The 20944-nt window shown below is 40.9% G+C and overlaps 1 protein-coding gene across 2 annotated transcripts in view; it reads right to left on the bottom strand.

The window, feature by feature from the left end:
- Positions 1-20944, bottom strand: part of DGKI (diacylglycerol kinase iota) — a 117716-nt gene that overhangs the window by 23349 nt on the left and 73423 nt on the right. For both annotated transcript variants that reach the window (XM_082008548.1, XM_082008547.1), the window contains one exon: positions 7190-7215. In XM_082008548.1, coding sequence (XP_081864674.1) covers positions 7190-7215 — 26 coding nt within the window. The remainder of the gene's footprint in view (positions 1-7189; positions 7216-20944) is intronic.

Raw genomic sequence — 20944 nt, 5'->3', positions numbered from 1 at the left:
GTTTTCTTTTTATCCTGATTTTTATCTCCACATTGAACTAAAGATGACACATAGTAAAAGAAAAAAATTCTTGCACAAACAGAGAATATTTTGCACAATTTTTAAACTTTGGTGCTGAGCAATCAAAAGGGAACAACTTCAGCAAAAAGATGGCAGACAGACAAGGAGAATCAGTCTTACATTTCAGTGCTCAAGAAAGAGGCTGCATTATAGCTAAAGAAGGGACATTTTGATGGAGAACTTGATTGCCTGTAAGCCTGAAGAGACATCAACTTATAAACACAATTATAGCTTAAAAAGAAAAATAGTCTTTCACTAGGCATTTTAGAAAGTCTAGCCCTATATGTCAGCAACATCTCTTTCTAATCTAACATCAGCCATGAGAAAGAACATGCTGGCGATCTACATCTGAAGCAGCTGTCTGGCATGGGAATGGGGAAAAGTTCCTGGACTTGCTAGAGGAGCTCTACCTCAGCCTATAGACTGCCTAAGAACCATGTTGGAAATATGACAGCAAAAATACATGCAGTTTAGAGGCTTCCTGCCTAGAATATGCCTCTTGTGCTGGCTGAAGCAAAGACTCATTGATTTTTAAAATTTTTGCAAAATGTATCTGTTTGCTGCCACTAGCCACATCACAAAGAAACAGGTAGTAAACAAGATTTCCTCACAGGATTTCTGTTTTAGGAAAGGCTTAGGCTTCTTAGGGAATCCAAGAGCAATGGCACCAATCTAGGTAGCTCATGACAGCCATGCTGTGGGGAATTACTTCCATGAAAGAAAACCAAATAAAGAGCCTGAGTGCTCAAAATGCTCCCAAGAGACCAAGAAAACCGACAGTGCAGCAACCTGCTGCAACGAAAAGCCCAAAAGCACATCAACTGAACGGCAGCCAGACACAGATGTCTGATGACTCTTCAGCAAGGGAAATATTATGAAGGCCTTCACACAAGATCTCGAGCTAATCCATCTGTACAGGAAAACGTGTGTATAAGCACACATTCTCCTGTGGTTTGAGAGACACTTTTGAAGCCTGTTGGCCCTTGAGTAAGTCATGCCTCAATAACATCTATTTCTAGGATTGCACAAAGAGGTAGAAAACCTTTCTAAATGTTTGCAGGTTGTCCTTTAGTTACAAAAGCGCTGCATCCTGTGCAGCTTCAAAGGAGAGAACTGACACAGTTTTGACAGCATCTGTTTGCCTAACTTGGGAATAAGACAAAAATTTTAACATGCAAAAAACAATCCATTACTCAGTTGGTTATAAATATGCATTACAAACCTTTTCCTTCTAAGAATTTTAGATTCAAACAACACACAGCATCAGATCACTGTTTAGAGAGGGGAAAAAAAAGTGAAAATAACCATACAGGCTTGCTGGAGGGAAAGAAAGGCTTAATTCTCACTTACACAGAAGTTTCTTCATACAACTTTGGAAGGATAAAGAGGCTTTCAAGCAGATGTAAATTATACTCAAGCTGCCTTTAAGGCCCCATTTGCACTGTCAGACTAGTTTAAAGGTACTTTGATGCCAATTAGTGTCCAGCCTGAATTGTTTATGTGGCACTGGTGCAGAGCTGCGAGTGCGGTTGATAGTTAGGAGTGGAAGTATTCAGACCTTAATGCCGAACTTTTCCTGCAAGACAATTTAATTCAGATTTACAAAAGGAAGGGATGACCGTAAAGAAAAAGGACTTCCCTTGTAAATGGTCCAAAACCCCAAAGAACAGTTGCAGATAAACTAAGTACCATCTGGCAGACATTGTCACTTTTTTCTTTTCTTTTCCCTTCCACCATTTTTACTTTTAAGCCAAGACAGGAACAATTAATGTCATTTTCAGGAGTAATGTGGTAGAGGAAAATGTCTCTGATCAAGCGAGAGCACAAAGCAGGGAAGACTTTGGCTGACTAATGCAGCCACTTTATCAATAGAGTGGCATTACTTTGACAGAAAGAGAATCCTAGGTAAAATAATTAAGCAATGAATTATTTTTTTATTTAAAAATAAAAAGGATAGCAAAACCAAGGAACATTATGGGTGACACCGTTCCTCCCCCTTCCCTGACATGATGGACCACTACTATCACAGGCACACTCCCTTCAGGTTTTTGCCACTGTAAGGCTGGCTGCCAGTGCCTTTACCTGACAGTATCTAAGTAACTCTTCCTCAACAAGCTCGGGCTTCACAGTAGGACCAAATAATCCCAATGTCAGTTCAAGCATTTATTTGCTGGTCAGAGTCTTTGGTGTGTGGAATGAATTGTTTTCTTGTTTTATTTTAAGAAGTTGCCACTCTTATCTGACCATGAGGAACCTCCATCAGAAACGAAAAACAGGAGCGAAGTAGGTTGCAAAGTTACTCAAGGCTTCTGCTTGAAAATAGGTGCCCTGGTTCAGACGACACATTCCTTACTCCTACTTCCTCCTGAGGGGAAAGGAATAATGGCAGTGGCCATCTGGAAAGAACTGTTTCCCAGTTTTCCTCTATTACTCTTTCAGATGCCCACATCTGCCAGACCTCTCCCTCCCAGCTGCCTACTGACCCCTTGGACTGCTTAGATATGATGACGGGTGGGGTATAGGCACCTTTTAAAGGTTTTGGACAGAGACGACCTCCCTCAGTCCTAGAGAAGTGCTTCGACAGAATCCTTTCTCTTGCTACGGTCTGCATCGATACCAGCCTCTGCTGAGCTGAGAAGTAAATGAACAGAGTAGATCCCCAAGCAACCGTTGGCTCAGCTGGCCACAGACATACTTTCAAAACACTATCCAGGAGGGCTTTCTTCCCAAAGTGGCTAATTAATCAAAATAAATACCTGCAGTCAGGAGCCCCCCCACTGTACTGTCTTTGATTTGTTCAGAGAAAGCATTCCAAGGCATCTCAATTTGTTGCTAGGTAAATGGCTGCAACATCAACCTGAAGAATACAGCTTTCTCAGCTGGAGCTCTGCAGAACCATTGCTCACTCTTTTGAAGGAATCTGGTGTACAAAATAGAAAGTGCCTTTTTTTTTTTTTTTTTTTAAATTTCTACCAGCACTGAGATGTTTGGGTTCATCTGTAGTACCATTCTCGTCCCTTTATTCAGGATGGCAGGATGCTTAAAAATCCCTTGAGGAGAACATCCCTTTGCAGACTATGTCTCCAGAAGGAAGTGGGCACTGGCTCCAGAAAGAAGAAAGGAGGTTGAGAGACTTCACACAGGCCACCAGGGACAACAGGAAATCCCATGTATTGGAGGTCCCAGGAAGTGTTTTCAGCTCTTGTGCTTTTTCCTGGGGCTCCTACAGCCATCTTCCTCCTTGCGTGGGTTCAGACCTCTTCTCTTTAATGGAGCAGACAGCACTGGAGCAAATACCATAATGCACAGGACATTCTGCCTCCAAGGCAGGAGCAAATACTGCATAGCAAAGCATTTTGCTGTATGGGATGAAGTTGCCACTGCCTTCCATGCACACTTGATCACTCCCTTGTAATTCATGCAGCAGCTCTCCCCACCCAGAGGGACGTCTAGAGACAGAACTATACTGCCCACCCCAAGTTTCTAGTTTGAACTTGGGCGAAGCAATCCCTGTGGAAAACTCTTCTAATAGAGGCTAATTTGAAGGTCACCATTTAAACTCACTTCACTTCTAATGCACTCCTGGTACTGCACAAATCCCTCCTAAGGATAAGATATCCAGACTGGATGACTCTAAGTATCATCATGGAACCACTGTCTGCCAGCATCTGCAAGATCTTTGAATATCACCATTCATCTTTCCAAGGAGAAAAATCATCCTTCATCTTCACTTTTTGTCTCATATTATGACATTACAATATTTGGACATCTCCAAAATTTCTCTTTTGAATATATTTGCCCCTTGTCTTAATTTCTCTGTTGTTCCCTGTTCCCTTATGAATTTGGAATCTATTGCAGGAAAAAAAGAAAAAAAACAACAACTGATGTTAATCGCAGTAAAGGTTGCTAGAAATTATTATGATGCAACAAAAAAACATGACTGCTAGAAGCGAACGAGGAAAAAATCCCAGTTTCATGGGTTTATAGAGAAACAAGAAGAGCAAGATACCACAGACATAAATATTTGGAACCTCTTGTCTCCAGATCAGCATGCAACTCAGATACAAAAAGGACTAAGCACTGGGGCTCACTGCTACTTAAGATACATTAAAATTGACTGAATTATTGGCTACCTGAGACATTTAAAACTTTGAGTAGTTCCATCAAAGGCAAGGTTCCACTGTTTGAAGTTAGGCAGGCAAGTACTGAGCTGCATCAGCTCCACATTGCCATCAGATAAATAACATGCTAATGTCCACACACCACTCAAGAGTTTGCTGGTATTTTTTTTCAGAAGGCTGAAATGAAAACAGAACTCATTGTACTCTTTTTAAGAGCAATTCCCTCAGTTGCTCAGGTAATGATGAAGAACAGCCGACTCAGTTACGCAGGATAACCAAAGAATGGTAAAGATAACCCAGATGAAACTAGACCAAAGGTAATGTAAGAATATTATTCAATGCTAATGCATTGAAAAAGTTGTAGACAGATTTCTGCAGGCTGGCTGTGAATAATATTGGGCAGGGCATGATCTAGCATACATACAGTGTAGAGCACAGTACTGAAAGGTGCTGGATGAAGGGTTTGGTAAACCTCAGCCATTCACCCAACGATAATCAGGGAATGACTGTGTACTAGCCAGGCAATGCATTAGAAGTTTTCATTCCCATCACAGTACTATACCCGATCTAGAAACAATGGATATGATTTCTTTCAATAACATCTTATATCTGAAGCAGTAGGGTCCAACAGCTTCAGTCCTCCATAAGACCAGGATTTTTATAGAGTGAAAGTAGAGCAGGTGGTGCCATTCACTAATGGTAATTGCCTGTCCTCTCCTTGAGGACATCCACCAGGTCTTCTGTGGCCCTGCCACCTGCCCATTGTTGACTCTCAGCTAGCCCTAACACCCAAAGAAAGACCATTGTCCTTCAAAGCTGCAGAGCATGTAACTGCACCAGGGCCCACCTGACTGAACAGGTAGTCCTTCCATTTCATTCTTCACAGCCACCACCCTAATGCCTCGCCTAAACTACTATGCTTTGGTATTTACTTAGCTTGTTCCATTTTGTCAGTCAGGTAGGGAATTTAGGGCCTAGGTGTTTTGTCTGCTCTTTTCGTGTTTTGTTTTTTTAATTAAAAAAAAAAAGGAAGGAAGATGATGGATTTCGTTCTTTAGTTATGTATTTCCTAACTACCGGTACGAAGAACAAAGACACAAACCTTCTAAAATCTTCTAATAGAGGTTTAGTTTTTGTCTTCTGAAGTTTGGGATTTTCTAGCAGTACTGTTTCCCTTTCTGTGCCAGTGAAAATGGCTCTGTTTTGTAAATGATAAAGGTGCCTTTAACATGTGTCAACAACAAGGAGCATTGTTTGCTGTTACAAGTGTTCAATAGATGCCCAGTCCCAGACAGATGGTGCTTTATCCTCATCCTCTCTTCAAGACAGCATAATGTATTGTCCTGTCAGGGATTAATGGAAGTGCCACTCACATTAGATGCTAACTCTGGTAGCCACTTTGTTACTACACTACAGATGCTACAGCTACTGCTTGCAACTAGTGCTTGAAGCAGGAGGTCCACACTGGAGGAGAAGCAGGACATTCAGAAACCAAAGTGAGGAGCACAGTACAAGAATCTATGCAGAATGCAACCTCATGGTCCAGGGGAAAGAGACATTTGAAAAGGAAGACAGGGATGATGGAAAATAAAAAAACACAAAAAAACCTACCTCTGGTTCACAAAGTCAATGAGCTGGAAATCACAGGAAGTTGATAGGGTACACTAGGAAATTCAAACTGTATACTTCTACCATTCTTGTGCTCTTATTTTTCAGGTGATCCCCTGCTATCAGACACTAGGAATGGACTAGATGGGCTAGATATATTTTTGGTCTGGCATGTTTGTCTGTTTTTATGGCTTTCTTTATAATTTTCTTTACTAAGAAATGGTATATCAAGGAGATAGAAGAGAATTTATTAATGTTGGTATGTTTGACAGACACTGTGCTGGACTAAAATGACCTTGACTGGAGCCAAAGATGATGTAGGTTGATACCTAACTAGTCACTCCACAGTGCAAGCAAACATACTTCAGTGACACACTTCCAGGCTCAGACCTCCTTACAACTCCATTTGCAATAGTCCTTACTATTCCCCACTTGGATCTTTCTTGAATAATACTTACTGTATTGTCTAGAAATTTTTCTGATTGTGTAACTGCATACAAATTGAATGCCAGAAGTAAATAGATACTTATTTCTTTTGTGGTTCAAAATAATATACCAGATTCAAAGCTACAGGGTGACCTTTCCCCTCTCAGTTATAATCTCCCCCGTTTTTTGTTTTTTTTTTTTTCCATTCCCTGTGCAACTCTGGCAGTGCTATTACAGCCTTACTTGTAACATGCCTCCAGACTTCAGTACCAATGTATTTTAATATTTTAATGTGCTCTAGAGGAATATTTATACCACATAGGTCTAAGCACCTAGGTTGGTCATAGTTATTAACCAGCTAGTTATTGCAAACTCCCTCTTTAGCCCATAGACAAAGATCAGATCCTTCAGCTCCTTCAGAGCAAATGTATTACCACAACCTGCAACTCCTGCTACTCAAGCCATGAGATTTTTACATGCAGAAGCTCCTAGCGGCACCAAATTCCATGCTGTTCTACCAAACTGATTTTAGTGGTAACCGAAGATAACATGGGTTCAAGCCTTTAAAGCTTAAATACACTCTCCTCTTGGCTACAAAGGTGCTGTCCTACGAGTCATAGCATATCAGCTCATCTTCATGAAAACCATATATCATCCTTTAATCCTACACATAATTTTCCATAGGTGAAGCCCTATGCAGTTTTCTGAATAAATTTCAAACACTTGCAATCATTCAGTTTGCTTGAGCAAGATTCATTTTACAAATAACACAGCCTTAACTTCTGCCAGCCCCAACTAAATGAACTAAATGAACAAGCACTTGGTGTCTAGATGTGAACAATATTTAAGCAACATCAAAGTTTAATTTTTAGAAAGTCATTTTTCTCCACCACAACTGTGTTAAAACACAGCTTACTAGCTAGTCTTTAGTCTAATTTTTAATATGCTATTATTATCTATAAAAAAGATCTTACCTTGGTCTTCTGAAGAGACTGGTGACCTGGAATAAAACAACAAAGTCCAGTCAATCTTTTGTATCAAAAGGCCACAAATAAAGTTCAGTGTCACTATGGGCAATGGGATATGGAGGAATTTGAAGGTTTTATTCTTTATTCCTTAGAAGGGAGGACTGGAAGACATCTTAAAGGAGAATGGCAGAGACCTACTCTAGCAGCAGGTTCTGCAAACCAGAATGGCCATATGGAGTCATGTCCATAAGGCAGCTCGCAGCTGCACTGTTAAGCACTCATGCTAAGAGTTTCTGTAGGTACTTGGCAAAAAACTTATTTACTACCACTAGTATAGGAAATAGCTGACATTACTGTTCAGAAAGTCATGATCCTCCAGATATTGAAGGGACCAAAATTAAGTGTGGGCCAGGAGGAAACCTCACAGCTAGGAATGGTTGAGGAAATTACAGCTTCACAGGAACTCATCATTAAGGTGAGCATTTTTCTTACCATGAGTCAATGTGGTGGCTAGCATAAAATACTAGTCCTAATTAATAATAGTTCATGCCATCTTCACAAAAGCAACATAAACAGACAAAAAACCCCAACCCCTGGGCATATATAAGTACAGTAAAAAGCAACATAACAACAGCAACACAACAGTTACAGGATACCCTAACCAGTAGCTTAAGCCTCTGATGATACTCCAAGAGAGTGAGTGGTTATAAAGCATGAGGGTGCCCCCAGTGCCCCTGCTGATGAACAGAAATGCCCCACTGAATTCCATGGATTTGTGTCACATCTCCCATCACTATGTTTGGTCAGTACCCACAACAAAGGAACTTAAAGAGGTGTAAAGTATTTGCCCTCCATTTTCCCCTTTGCTGCAGTAGCTTGGCTTAGCAAAACTGGGGCTAAGTGTACAGCCAAATCTGGGATGTGCCTTGGTTATTTAGACCAGATTGACAGCACACAGTGGATTGGACCATTGCCTCAGACTTCCCACCCAGGTAACAAGGAGTTTGTGCCTGTGGTGAATGGGACAACCCATGCTTCCTTTCCAAGATATATTTAATTTTGCACCAATGTACAAAAATAACAAATTACTAAAGATTTAAAAATGCTAGTGTTGCCAGCAAACAGATCAAAGTTGACATAAGAAAAGCAGCCACAGAGGGGTGAAGGGAAAAGAAGAAACAAAGGGGAAAAGAGCACGTGTACATTTAACTGAGTCAGCAGGGGCTGGGGGTTGGAGATGGGGGAACGAAGGGTTAGAAACCTTGGATTTAGAGGAATAAAGGAGCTGAGGAAGGAATCATGATCTCATTCCATAACAGGGGTCTGAAAATGAAGGTTGAGGGATTATAGGACATCAGAAGCAGATATGCAAATATGTAGATGCAAACAGGAAAGTTGGAAAGAAAAGAAGGAAACTTTCCTAATGAGGTATGCAAATTTTTAGTTTTAAAAAAGAGAGAGATTTGCAAAGAAAAAGAGGAAAGAGTTACAGCACAGCTGGAGGAATGGTCACTGTGAAAGGAAAAAATGTGATTGCCTAATTAAGATTCTGACTGTGCTAGAAGCCAGTGTGTCTGTATGGATCAGAATTAATTAATCCTCTACTCCCATTAAATCCTGTTATTGCTGCTGAACATCCTAGGCATGTATCCTGCTCTGCTGCCAGCCAGGCAAGCTCTGCCCTTGCACTTCAGCCATGTCTGTGGAAATACAGCAGGAATGCAGGTAACCCAGAGGATTAGCAGGCATCACTAGGAATCTGTCCCACTGCTTTGAGCAGTTAGTTACAGGCCTTCCTTCCTCCACAACTCCCAGCAGAAGCCCTTCTGAAGGTCACAACTCAACACCTAGTGTTTCCTACAAGATTAAACAGTGCAGAACGTGCCATATCAAGAGGTGCAAATCTTTAAGTACTTTAAAATATTTTTACATGAAGGAGTCATGCCAGGCTCCTTAGCTCACATATACTGATTCTCCATTGCTAACACAGTATCCCACAGCATCTGTAGAACATATTCCTTTGTTTTGTTTCTTAATTTCACAGTTTCATCACCTTTCAGATCTTTATTTGAAACTATAAACAGTACAGATTATCCTATAATTTGGCTCTTCTTTATGCCTGGTAAAACAGATATCATTAGTTCCTTAAAGCATCAACTACAGGAGATGATTTACAGTACCACTGCCTTCTCAATTAAAACATCGAAGGGAGGGATGAAAAACATGTTTGTGTATATTTGTGCCCAAAATTAGTATGTATTTTTCAAAATACTACTGCCATGTACCTTTGTTACTTTGCTGCATGCCTTGAACGCAGTGGTTGAACAGTAAGAAATCTAACAGGTACTACTGTTGCTACTAGCAGTGTTTTCATTTGAAAGGCTTCATCAAGCATCTTTGGGGACTGTGTAGCCTGGTATCCTGAGAAAATAAGGTTTTATATAACCACAGCATCTTGATGTGTAGGAATGCACCTCTCTGCCTCACCCTAATAAAATTTGAGCCGGTTAGCTCGTTTCACCCATCGTTAACAGAGGCAGCGGACAGCTAATTCCTGCACTCACAAGGAAATTCAACAGCATAAACTCAAACTTTCTGACATAGCTGAGAAGGCACAAAGAGAGGTTTTGAATATCTCAGCTACAGGAAAGCCTTAATGAGAGCCTTCACTATGGAGATACCAAAGGTTCAGCCACAATAAACTAGGCTTCCTTTGTTCCACTACTGACATAAAGTATTTTTGGCAAAGAGCAGAGAAGACTTTCAACATTCTCCTACAATTTCAGGGCATATGTTTTAGCAGGGGGAGGGATTTTCCAAACCATTCAAGTACTGGCCTAAAGACACCAGGGGAGTCTTGCTTGTAACGATAATGTAAGGAAGTGAGGCTGCTGAAAAGTCCACTTTAATAGTCTTGGGCATTTTATGCATTGTCTGGTCTACCCCATGCTTATGACAGGCTCTAAGGGAGGAAAGAAAGAAAGTTTAATGACCTGTGCTAAACCACATACACTCACTCCACAGCCACAGGGGGCTTTCCTGACAGAAAAAAATCCAGTAGATGCTCATATTTCCGGTCACACATCTTTCTCTCAGGTCTGTAAGAAGTGTGAGGGACATACTGTGACAGCACTGGTCACCAGACGGGTGTCCCGAGAAGGGAAGATTCTCAGCTGCTAACATCCACACAGTAACCATCTATCTAGCACCTGTCAGCTGCCCTCTGAGTGTGATTCTAGCTGTGTGTTTGACTGTCATAAAGAAGCAAATTATCATTCTCACAACCTCCATGCCTTAAAAAAAAAAAGAGGCAAGTCAGAGATACCTCAGAAAAATTAATATGCCTTCAAGATCTGTGGACCCACCTGGCTCAAAACAATTTACCAAATGAAATGGCAAAGAGATTTTAATTTGATTTAACAAAACAAAAAAAAAAATCAACCCCCCAAAATCTTCAGGAAAAGGTTCAGGCACTGTAGTATCCTGTTCTTGGCCATTTCAGAATGGAATTGCTTTTTTCATATATCAACTGTTACTTTTTTCTGGTTTTATCTTAGTGTAAAATTGACTGGTAGAAAGAAAGGCTTATCACCCCCGCCACCTTCCCAAGAGAGTAAAGACAGGCCAGATTGTCTATGACTGGCTACATTTCCAGAATCATGAGATTAAATTAGTTCTTCCACCAACAACGCTCTTTTCCCATGCATAAGTGTGAAAGGGAAGCCCCATTTCAAATATTTTCACCTAAGGCATTAATCTGACTTTTCTCCTGCCCTGGTTTGACAGGTGCTTTATGAGGAGCTATTGCTGTAGTGACCAGTTAAGGGGAAAACAAATATTCCTATGATGACAGGGAAGGGGTCAGAAGGGAGGAAGAGGGGAACTATGTTATCACCTCCATGTTCTTCCCATGCTGTTTGTACTCCTCCTTTCACTATAGGTCCTGCAGTACTGTTCTCCTGTTGCCGAGTGGCAAGCTCTACTCAGAAGGGATAACAGCCCTTGCAAGCCTCAGTCTGCAAGGGGAAGCTGTGCATTGCCTGTTCCACCACTCCCTACGCAAGCAAAGCAGTACCTTTTGTGCTTAACACAAAATGCACAAAATGCAGAAGGATCTCCCAAGAAATGAGGTACAAATATTTAGAAATGCATAAAAAAGCCTAAATAATAATGTAAAAAGCCCCTACTCATATATTCATTAGATGCTTCCAGCAAATTGGAAGACTTATGATACTGAAGGCATGAGACATGCCCACCTAAAACAGCACTGGGCCTCAGAGTTAACGGCCTGATCCAAAGCTCACCAGAATTTTTCCACTCACTCTTACAGGCTTTGGATCAACTGCTGGCAAAAAGCTAATCCCCAGTATAGCCAAGACAGCTTTCAGTATCATACAAGCCTTCCCCAAAGAGCCAAACACTCACAGCTGTTTCCAAGTGCACTCTCCAATGTGCAAGCACTAGATTTATTCAGCACTGGAAGGGTGGAAGAGGGAATATTCATTTCTAAGGAGGGAAGGGCAGGGACTGTCACAATTTTGAGCCTAGTCATTTGAGGCTTAGGATCCTAGAGAAATACAGCCAGCCTCCAGCAGATGAATTCTAACAAAATTTCAGCAAATGGGTACATTATTCATGAAGACAAAAGCCTCTGGAGAAACAAACCCGGGGCTGATGTAAAGCAGCTATTTTAATCAATAAACCTGTAGCAGAAACCATCTGCACCAGGCCTATTTAAAACCAGCCATTTACAATTTAAAGGCCAAATAACAATTTGCGTGCAGCAATTCTGCTAGCTTTTATGACCATTCCCCTTTTCCCCTGCTTAAGCAATGTATTTCTGCAAACTTTCTAATTCAGTCTGACAAGATCTGCCAGTGAAAAGAGGAGGGAAAGAGCTTTCAGGTTAAACCCATTTTTTCTCATTTTGTGTGTACATCTCTTCAGAACCGAAAGTCGCATTCCTATTGGGATTTATTCATATATTCTCTGATTGTAATCAAAGAATATTTTTAGAGCATAAAGTATTTTTAAAATAAACATGAGGAAACACCCTCATTCAGTAATCTATCTGCATCAACACTTCTGGGACTGGCGAGTCCCCTGCAGCCCCAGCTGCAGAAAGTGCCTTGTATCATACCAGCAGAAAGGAGGAACTGCTTGCTCTCCTGGTCCCTCAGCATCTCCTACTTGGAGGTGCCCAATAAAAGTTAAAGATAATGCTCAGCCTGGGCATCACCATCTTCTGCCATGGCACTTGGCAAAAAATAAAATCCTAAGAATTACTGAGAACCTCCCCACACTTCTGCTTTGACCCTATACATTGCAAATTCAGTGACAGGCAAGAAGTGGGCTAGCAACAACCTAGCAAGTTCAACAAAAGCAAATGCCAAGTCCTGCACCTCAGGAGGAATAAATGCATGCAACAAGACAGGCTGTGGGCCCAACAGCTGGAAAACAGCTTTGCAGAAAAGGTGCAGATTGTTAGAGGAGTACAAGTTGAACATCAGTCAGCAGAGTTCCCTGTGACAGCAAAGGCCAATGACACAGTGGGCTGTATTTGCAAGAGCACAGCCATAAGGTAGATGGAAGTGATTTTTACCCTCTACCCAGTACTTGTGAGACTTGAGAACAAGACGGACACTGAGAAACTGGACTGAGTTCCACAAAGGGCCACAGAGATGGTGAGGGCATGCATATGGGGAGAGACATATGAGGAGAGGTTGAGGGAGCTGGGTTCATTCAGCAAGAAGAGAAGGCTCAGGGTTACTGCTGCCTTCAGCTACCTAATGGGAAGGTATAAAGAAGACTGAGCCAGAGTCTGCTTGAAGAAAGAGGAGGAAGAGAAGCCACAGTCACAAGTTAGGATGTGAGAAATTCAGACTGTATATTAGGAAAGATTTTTTCACCGTGTGGATGACTAAATAGGGGAATAGGCTGTACAGAGAGACTGTTGAATGTCCAGCTTTGCAGGTATTCAAAACTCATATGGACAAGACTCTCGACAACTTCATCAAACTGGACCTATTTTGAGCAAGGGTTTGGATTAGATGACCTTCAGAGGTCCTTCCCAACCTAATTTTTTCTGCAATTCTATAAGTCTCTCTACAAAGCTTTCTACTTTTATTATTCCAACTTTTCTGCCATTCTTTCCTCTGAAATATTTTTCATGGACAATGGCCCTACTGTCTCACACATGTGGGAAAATGTTGACCAGCAATGCTCCCTGAATCTAAAAAAAGTCTATTCAAGTTACTTATTATTTTGCAGAAACCCAATCAGTCATGTCCTGTTAATCTGTAATGACAATCTGCAGAGCCTAATTTTTTCTAATTCTGCTAAAAGCAAAGATCTGTACATTTTCTAGCATCTCTGTAACTTCCTTCGACAGCCTCAGTCTTTACCTGCGCGTAAACCATTGCCTCGGGCTGTTCACAAGTCCAACATACAGGAATGTAGCTTGGTGCTTCTTAGGAAAACAAGGGCAACTCACATGTATCCCTTGCTGTGTCTCAGGCATGTCTGTGTCCCTTATATTGTTCCATATCTTTTCTCATTACTGTCTAACTCTTTCTCTCTTACCATTTCTCTGTCCACTGTAGAATGTTTTGAAGGAAGGCTGGGAACGCCACAATGCAGCTGTACCTGAAGTTGTACTGACACCCAGAGGACTTGCCTGGGAATTGCTGCTTAACAAGGGAATAAAAGATTTTATTGCAAAATCAGCTGTAAACCCAAACGTGCTTAACCTTGGTTAAAAAAGAAGCAGAAGAACAGAGAGAGGTGTTCTAACACGTTCATCTTGAAAAAGACAATTCTACCTTGGAATCAAGGTCAAAACATGACCTAAGAAAGCTGGCTTCCTATTTCCTTGAAAAAGAAGGTATTTCCAAATGACCAGTAATATCTCTGTAGGGTGATCGTGTGTTGCTTGTTGGTTTGGAGTTTTTTTAATACTTGACCTCTTTTTCTCTTATCACTGCATGACACCAAAGTATCTCAGGGAAATGTAATACATTCATTTTGAAGATTAAAAGATTTGATCCAATTTTCTTTGAAATGTTATTCTTCCACTTCCAGATTTTAACTAAATCTTTAAATCCTGACTGACCTACCTGTCCATTGCATGACAAATCTGGGGAGCCAAAGGCAAAGGAAAGGCAGTAGCTGCTGTGGCTCTAACCCTAAAAGGAATAAAGAGAGATCTAGCCACACTATGTTATACTTTGCTGAAACAACAGACTGGAGGTCAAGGGATTGGATGCTATTTGAAACTGCTCTCTATTAAAAAGACCCGGGACAGGAACTAAAGGGGCTGGGTATATGCACTGCTTTAACACCAACGTGAAAATCAAAAAAAGATGATAGGTGCAATCAGGTAACAAATCATCTGACCTCTTTTCTCAACAACAGATCTGTGTACTTTTACTTTTTCCAGGAAAAGATTAACGCAGAGATCATTTTGCTATGTCTTCAACTTTTTATTTAAGCCAGAGAAAGGAATTATTTTGGCAACCACAAAGCCATGACAGCCACACTGCAAGCACATCAGATATACTCTGATTCAGAAGTCACATGCTCACTTGGCCCTAAGGCTAGATGGAGATGAAGCACATCAGCTGCTTAGTATCTCAAAACACCACCCAAATAATCTTAGGCCAGTTTGGGTTTCTAAACAATCTAGAAGTTACCCTAAGTGGTGTGTTTGGTATCACAAAGCAAACCAGTCACTCCTGATAAATAGCCTTTAGTGGTTTTGGGAGAAGAGAGACTGAACACATGAATTCCTCAGAAACAGTTTCTTGCAATTCTGTTCATAAATAATTGGCCTGATTTTCACAAGTGTTAAGCACTAACCAATCCTCGCTTGCCATCTTTCAAAAACAAAAAATCACCTCAGTTAATGTGCATAACACACAGGTCCTTCTATAATCCTAGGCAGAGCAGAATTGCTGAGCTTTTTACACCCCTGCTATAGAGTAATTAATGAAGACTAAAACTTGTAATGGGAGTTTCAGATACGGTCTTGTGCTGCACTTTTAGACACCTGGCACAGAAACAAGAATCTAGGAGTCAGGGTTACACTGGCTCCAAGCCAGCTCTGTCTCTCTGATTTCAGCTCTTGGCATAATTTAGCCAGGTCCATCTGTCCCTGCTTGCCCATGGGCATCAACACTGCCAGGAACCTCAGCAAGGCTCTGTGTTATGGCCCTGCTCCTCATGTATTTCCCTCCCTTGCACAGACCTCTGTGCCAGAACAGTCCGCTCAGTCTTATCTAGCGAGACAAAGCTGTGGGTTTTAGTGCTCCTTTCACAGCACAGAGGAGCAGCATGGAAGCAGGGACAACTTTTCTCCCTCCCCATTTGAATGTTATTAAGCTTTCTGAAGTTTCTCCTCTCACCCCAGAAATCCTTTGGCAGGCATTTTAAGAAGAGACAGTACCTTCTTTTAAGAAGAGACAGTACACCCTGACATGTAAGCCCACGGCCAGGGCACTAGGACATGCATTGTAGACATGGAAGAGCAAGGGCAGCTCCCTGCAGAGCAGCCATGCCAAGACGCACAGCCTGGAGAACGTGCCTGGAGAACCTGGAACCTCAGTAGTTCCCAGGTGAACCGGAGAATCTCTTCCCTACTCAAGCACAGTAAACCCAGCCCACCTTCAGAGGTACTTTCTGTTTTAAGTAACATTTTCCAGAAGAAACAAACCTCTTCCATGCACACCTCCACAAAGGTTTTTTTCAAGCAGCCCTAGTAAAAAACCTCATTTTTCTTTCAAGGAGTCAAGCAAAGGGTCCTGTCAAATTGTGGCTCCCAGCCTCATCCAAACACTGAACTTTGTGGGTCTAAAATACTAAATTGCAAACCTCAAAAGATGACCCATTTTCACATGACTATGCTTTGCCTCTAGCTTTTTGTTGCACAGTATTTTGACACTTTCCAGTTTCCAGCCACAGCAGAAATCTGAACATGCAGATATCTGAAGAATTAGACAAAGTTATCAAAGGTTTGACATTTTCGTGTTTAACACTGTTAACTCAGGCAAAGTAGTACTTCTGTGCGATAGTCTAGAGCAGTTATTTTACCAAACTACATTTCTATTCTCTTTTCAAACCTGCTAAACCAGAACTTAAGAATATGAATGGCGTATCAACAAATACAGTCTAAATGCATATTATGAGATGTCCTAGTGTGAAGGCTTGGCCACGCTATGTATTTCAACGTGCATGTTACATATGTACAGAACTGTATTTCATACCCATGCCCTGAAGCTTATTAGTTCTGGCTTTGATGAGACAGCTTGATACTGAGCGAGAGCACATTAAGAAACGGTCTCCTCTCCAAGCAGATGGCAGCTCCTTATGGCAGGGACAGAGCACATGGACACAGGCTTGCTATTCCTGTGCAATGCTCAGAAAACTAGGAGTGCTTTGGGATTTTTTTTTTCCTTACTTCAATGCGTACAAATAAGTAACAAGTACACACAAATGCAGAACATACATAATACCTAAAACTACAAGGTTCACTTCTTTTCCAACTTTTATTGGACTGGAAGCCTGCCGTGCTGGAGGATATTCACCCTATATTTATAGAGGTGCTTAAAGCAAGTCCAGAAGAATACAGGCTTTCTTTCTGTCAATCATCCTGTATCACCTCAGTAAACCCAGCTAGCCCCTCTTCCAGTGTCTTTAATGTCACTGGGGGCCATAGATCTGCTGTTTCCACACCACAAAGCTGAATAGAGGAATATTCACATTCTACAGTGGCATCATCAGCTCCCTTCTCTTGCCAGATGCAGTTACCGCATGCCTGACGCTTGCAGGAAAGCAGTAGGCCCTAAAGATCAAATTATCAAATATCATTTCCTTTTACCCAGCCAAATGGAAAGCAAGGGTATGAGAAGTGACTATCTTGATATGTTCCCCTGCCTTCTTTGCTGCAGAGCTGCTTTACTTCTCAGCACAGATTCTGCTTCTCAATCCAAAGGCTAAAGTAAGCAAGGGTGGAAGCAAAGGGAAAAAAAAGGATAAAGAAAGAGTTGTAACAAGAAAAGAGCAAAAAGAGTGAACTCCACTGCTTTGGCCTTGGCTATCAGCCAGAGAGTGGAAAGCAGGTTTATAGCTGTTACGGTAAACAACTTAAAACCAAGGCACCCAGCTATCTGTACTCTGCCAACATCAATTTCACTCTTTAAACACATGCCAGCAAAAAAACCTTACATTCCACTTGGAAAACTCTTTTTCATCCCCTTATCTACTGGAACTATTCAGAAAGAATTTTCAAACTAGGTGGTAGTTGACTTTTTCAACATCCGGTTAGGTAGGTCCCTTTGTCACGCATGTAAGTATTCTTTTTCTTGAAATCACCCCAAGGAGAAGAGCAGAGCTGGACTACTTGCATTTCCATTTTGGAAAGCAGGATGCCAATCAAGAAGCAAGATCTCTCTAAAGAAGGCAATTTGTAGTCTCATGGTGTGTGGGAGTGTTTTGCATGTCACTGTCTGCCAAAATAATTTGTCAGCAGCATGAATTTCCTCAGTTGTGCATCAGGTGTTGAGATGTTACAAAAATCATTAAGAGCCCTCATTCTGAGGGCTCAGGGGCAGGTGGGTGAGAAATGAGGAAGCTAAAATCCCACCCAATCCAATCTGTGGAGCTACATTCTGAATAATAAAACTATTTGGTAATAAGTACTGATGAGAAAAAAAACATCCTACAGGATGCGGTACAGGAGGTACTCTCTTTCCGCCACATGTTGAAGGGGCAGAAACACAAACCCACCTCATCAGATGTGCCTACTATTGTCAAAACCCCTTAGCAATTCAGCACCTCAACAGCAAAGGCTGGAGACTTAATTCTGGAAGAAAACAAACACTTTTTGCATTGCACTCATGTACACAAATAAGGCCATACACATGCAAATCTAAAGAAAAATTCTGATTTCTTCCTTTTCCAATTATAGTTAACAAGAGCAGAAGCAAAAGATGATGTCTTAAAGCTCAGAATTACTGGGAAAGGGTTTTCCAGAATGATATGTTAAGGATCAAATACTAATGACTGCTGCAGAAATTTTAGTAAGTAAAAACCATGATTTTTCAACACCTCAGTTCTCTGTAGATAAGCCCAAACTTTGTCAGTAGTGACATAAAAATACTACTAATTAACAGGGGAAGAGGTGATTAAAACAGTTTTTCTGTATATTCAATCACTTAAAAGTGACACACAAGTTGCTGCAAGTTCATGTTAAACAGTTTCCAGAACAATCTGATTCTCGCTCTTTGCAAAGGTCCCTCACGTCTGGTGGGTGCAATCACCGTAGAGCCATGGCTCACCCCCTGACATAGCAGGGACTGTATGTGGAAACACTTTCCCTCGTTCTGCTTCTGTATCTTCAGACATCAGAGCAAAATTTCAGGATCTTCCCATGCCCAGAACCATCTCTGAGATTGTACCAACACAGCTGAAGTAACACAAGGCCTCTTGAATTCTGAGTTGAGAACAGCTGTTCTTATGTTTACCTCACATATACCGACTGGATATGTGTGTCTCATGCGGGCCAGTCTTTGAAATTATATTTTGTCTCCATCCCCTGTGATTTTAGCATTGTTTTCCTCTCCAAACTGTGCTCCTTTTTTCTGCAGTTGAGTCAAGCTGTGTCTACTAATCAGACATGTCTGGGAGTCCCTTCTCCTGGCTACGACAGGGATGAACATCACTAAGATTAGAAACATTGCTTGGGGAAAGTGGATGTGGATTAAGTGACAATGTGGGAGAGGCTCAAAACTAACTTGGGAATTAATGTTTGTCCAGGTAAAGCTCTTATTTCCAGTTTCATGACAAAGTGTTTGACAAATTCTTATATATTCTGTATCTACAGCTGTACTTAAGGTTGCTGTAGAAGCAGCTCCAGAAGGAAAAAGAAAGCTTCTTCTAGAAAATCTGTAAACGCTGGACACTCAAATTAGCTTCCAAATAGTAAACAGATACCAGCAGCAGTAGCTGTCCTTAAAAAAACTTTTGAAATCCCACAGGCTGCAAAGCAGCACTGGGCACTAAACAAAATTTTTCTTTGCTGTCAATCTGATAAGAGCATGAATTTCACTGGGAAGTGTTTCTGTCTGCAGTGCTACAGTCTCCAGATTGTTCTTGTATTCAATGATTGCACCGCAAAACAAAAATAACTATCCTGTTTTTGAGTAGCTCTGTTCTGAACTGACTACACAGAGAAAATAAGAGATTCAAACTATGTCTGGAAGGGTTTGATTTTAAAAACATAGGGATCTTACAGAGAAAACACGCTCCTTTTTGTCAGCCAAATTCCACCATTTTTAAGAGCCTTCCTATTGTTTGTCAGGCTAAATTTTTTTTCTGGATGGCAAGAAATGAAGCTTCTAGACAAATTACTCAAGCAATGCCAAAATTCTGCTACATTTTCATTGTTACATTGTAAGTTTTTAAGGGAATAAGAAAGGGCAGAAATATATCTTTTCAGAACCACAGGCACATATCTTCAAGGTAGAATTCCAAAGCAAACCAATAATTATTCCTTTTTCCCCACTGAAAATCTCCAAGACCAATGAAGGTAGCTAAAATCTCGAAGTATATGGAGAGAATTAATATTCACAACGGGAATATAAAGTACATGAAGTTCATTATTTACCACATCTGGGCACTAGAGCGTAAAAAAAAAAAAAAATTGACAGGTGCCACCTTTGTCAAGAAAGTGTCCAGAAATGGGGAGCAGCAACTGAAGAAAATATTTCCTAATGGTGGATAAATTGTAGCTTCTATCTGGAATGTGCACAAGATTTTAAGTATTGTGACTGCATCGCACTGACAATAGTGAGAGCTTTCCAAATACAGGACCAGACCCCACACTGAGATGCATCAGTTTTTCCCACTCAGTCTCACTCAGGGAACTTGCTTTCCCTCAAAACAATTTCTTATCCATTTGCTCTATTTTTTTTTTCTTTCTTCAAAGGACTTTCCCTATTTAACCCATGTTTACCTTTCCCTGAATGATTCTCAGTTTTCTTTACATCACTTTTCCTCTTTTTTGAGTCTACATCTTTCCTTTCACTAACATCTTTTTTCACTAACACTTACTCCTTTTTAATATCACTTTCCTAGAGAGAGGTGGAGAACTGCTTTCGGCAAACCTTTCTCATGCTCCACTTTAAGGTTGTTAAGAGTGGTGCCTTATGAGCTATTTGTAAAAGCATCTAAGACAACAGAAGAAAAAGGAGTGTCAAGCATAAACAGACAATGCATTTTGTGATGCTCTAATTTGATTATAAGGACTACACAGGAGTGTACAGTGAAGGTGAGATGGCGATCTACACCTTCACTCAAATTTATATGCTTGAAAGAAATCAGTACTTACGGAGCCTCATCTGGGATTTTAAACAATGGAAAGTAATTTGTACAGGTGTAAACAGACACACATCACTTTTGTGGCTTAATCTTATAAATGAGGCTTGAACTAAATCTGAACCAGAAAACTAGTTCAGATTTTGCTATCAAAACACACTAGGGCAGACTACTCCACCTATTTAAAAGCTGCTGAGTCTTCCAATGCAACAGTTTTAGGGAAACACTTGAGTTTTTCAAGTCTTCATCAACTTTCAAAACTTTAAAGGTTCACTATCACTAGGGAGCTCCTGCCCAGTGTGTTCAAATCCTAAGAGGGACCTCTTTATATTTTCTTAACTCTCACTAGATGAGCATTCCTTCTCCTTTCTACATGCAAACTTGCATCCC

Source organism: Phaethon aethereus (assembly GCF_964289735.1).
Source record: "Phaethon aethereus genome assembly, chromosome: 1".
Classification (NCBI taxonomy): domain Eukaryota; kingdom Metazoa; phylum Chordata; class Aves; order Phaethontiformes; family Phaethontidae; genus Phaethon; species Phaethon aethereus.
This window is presented reverse-complemented; position numbering and strand designations above follow the sequence as displayed.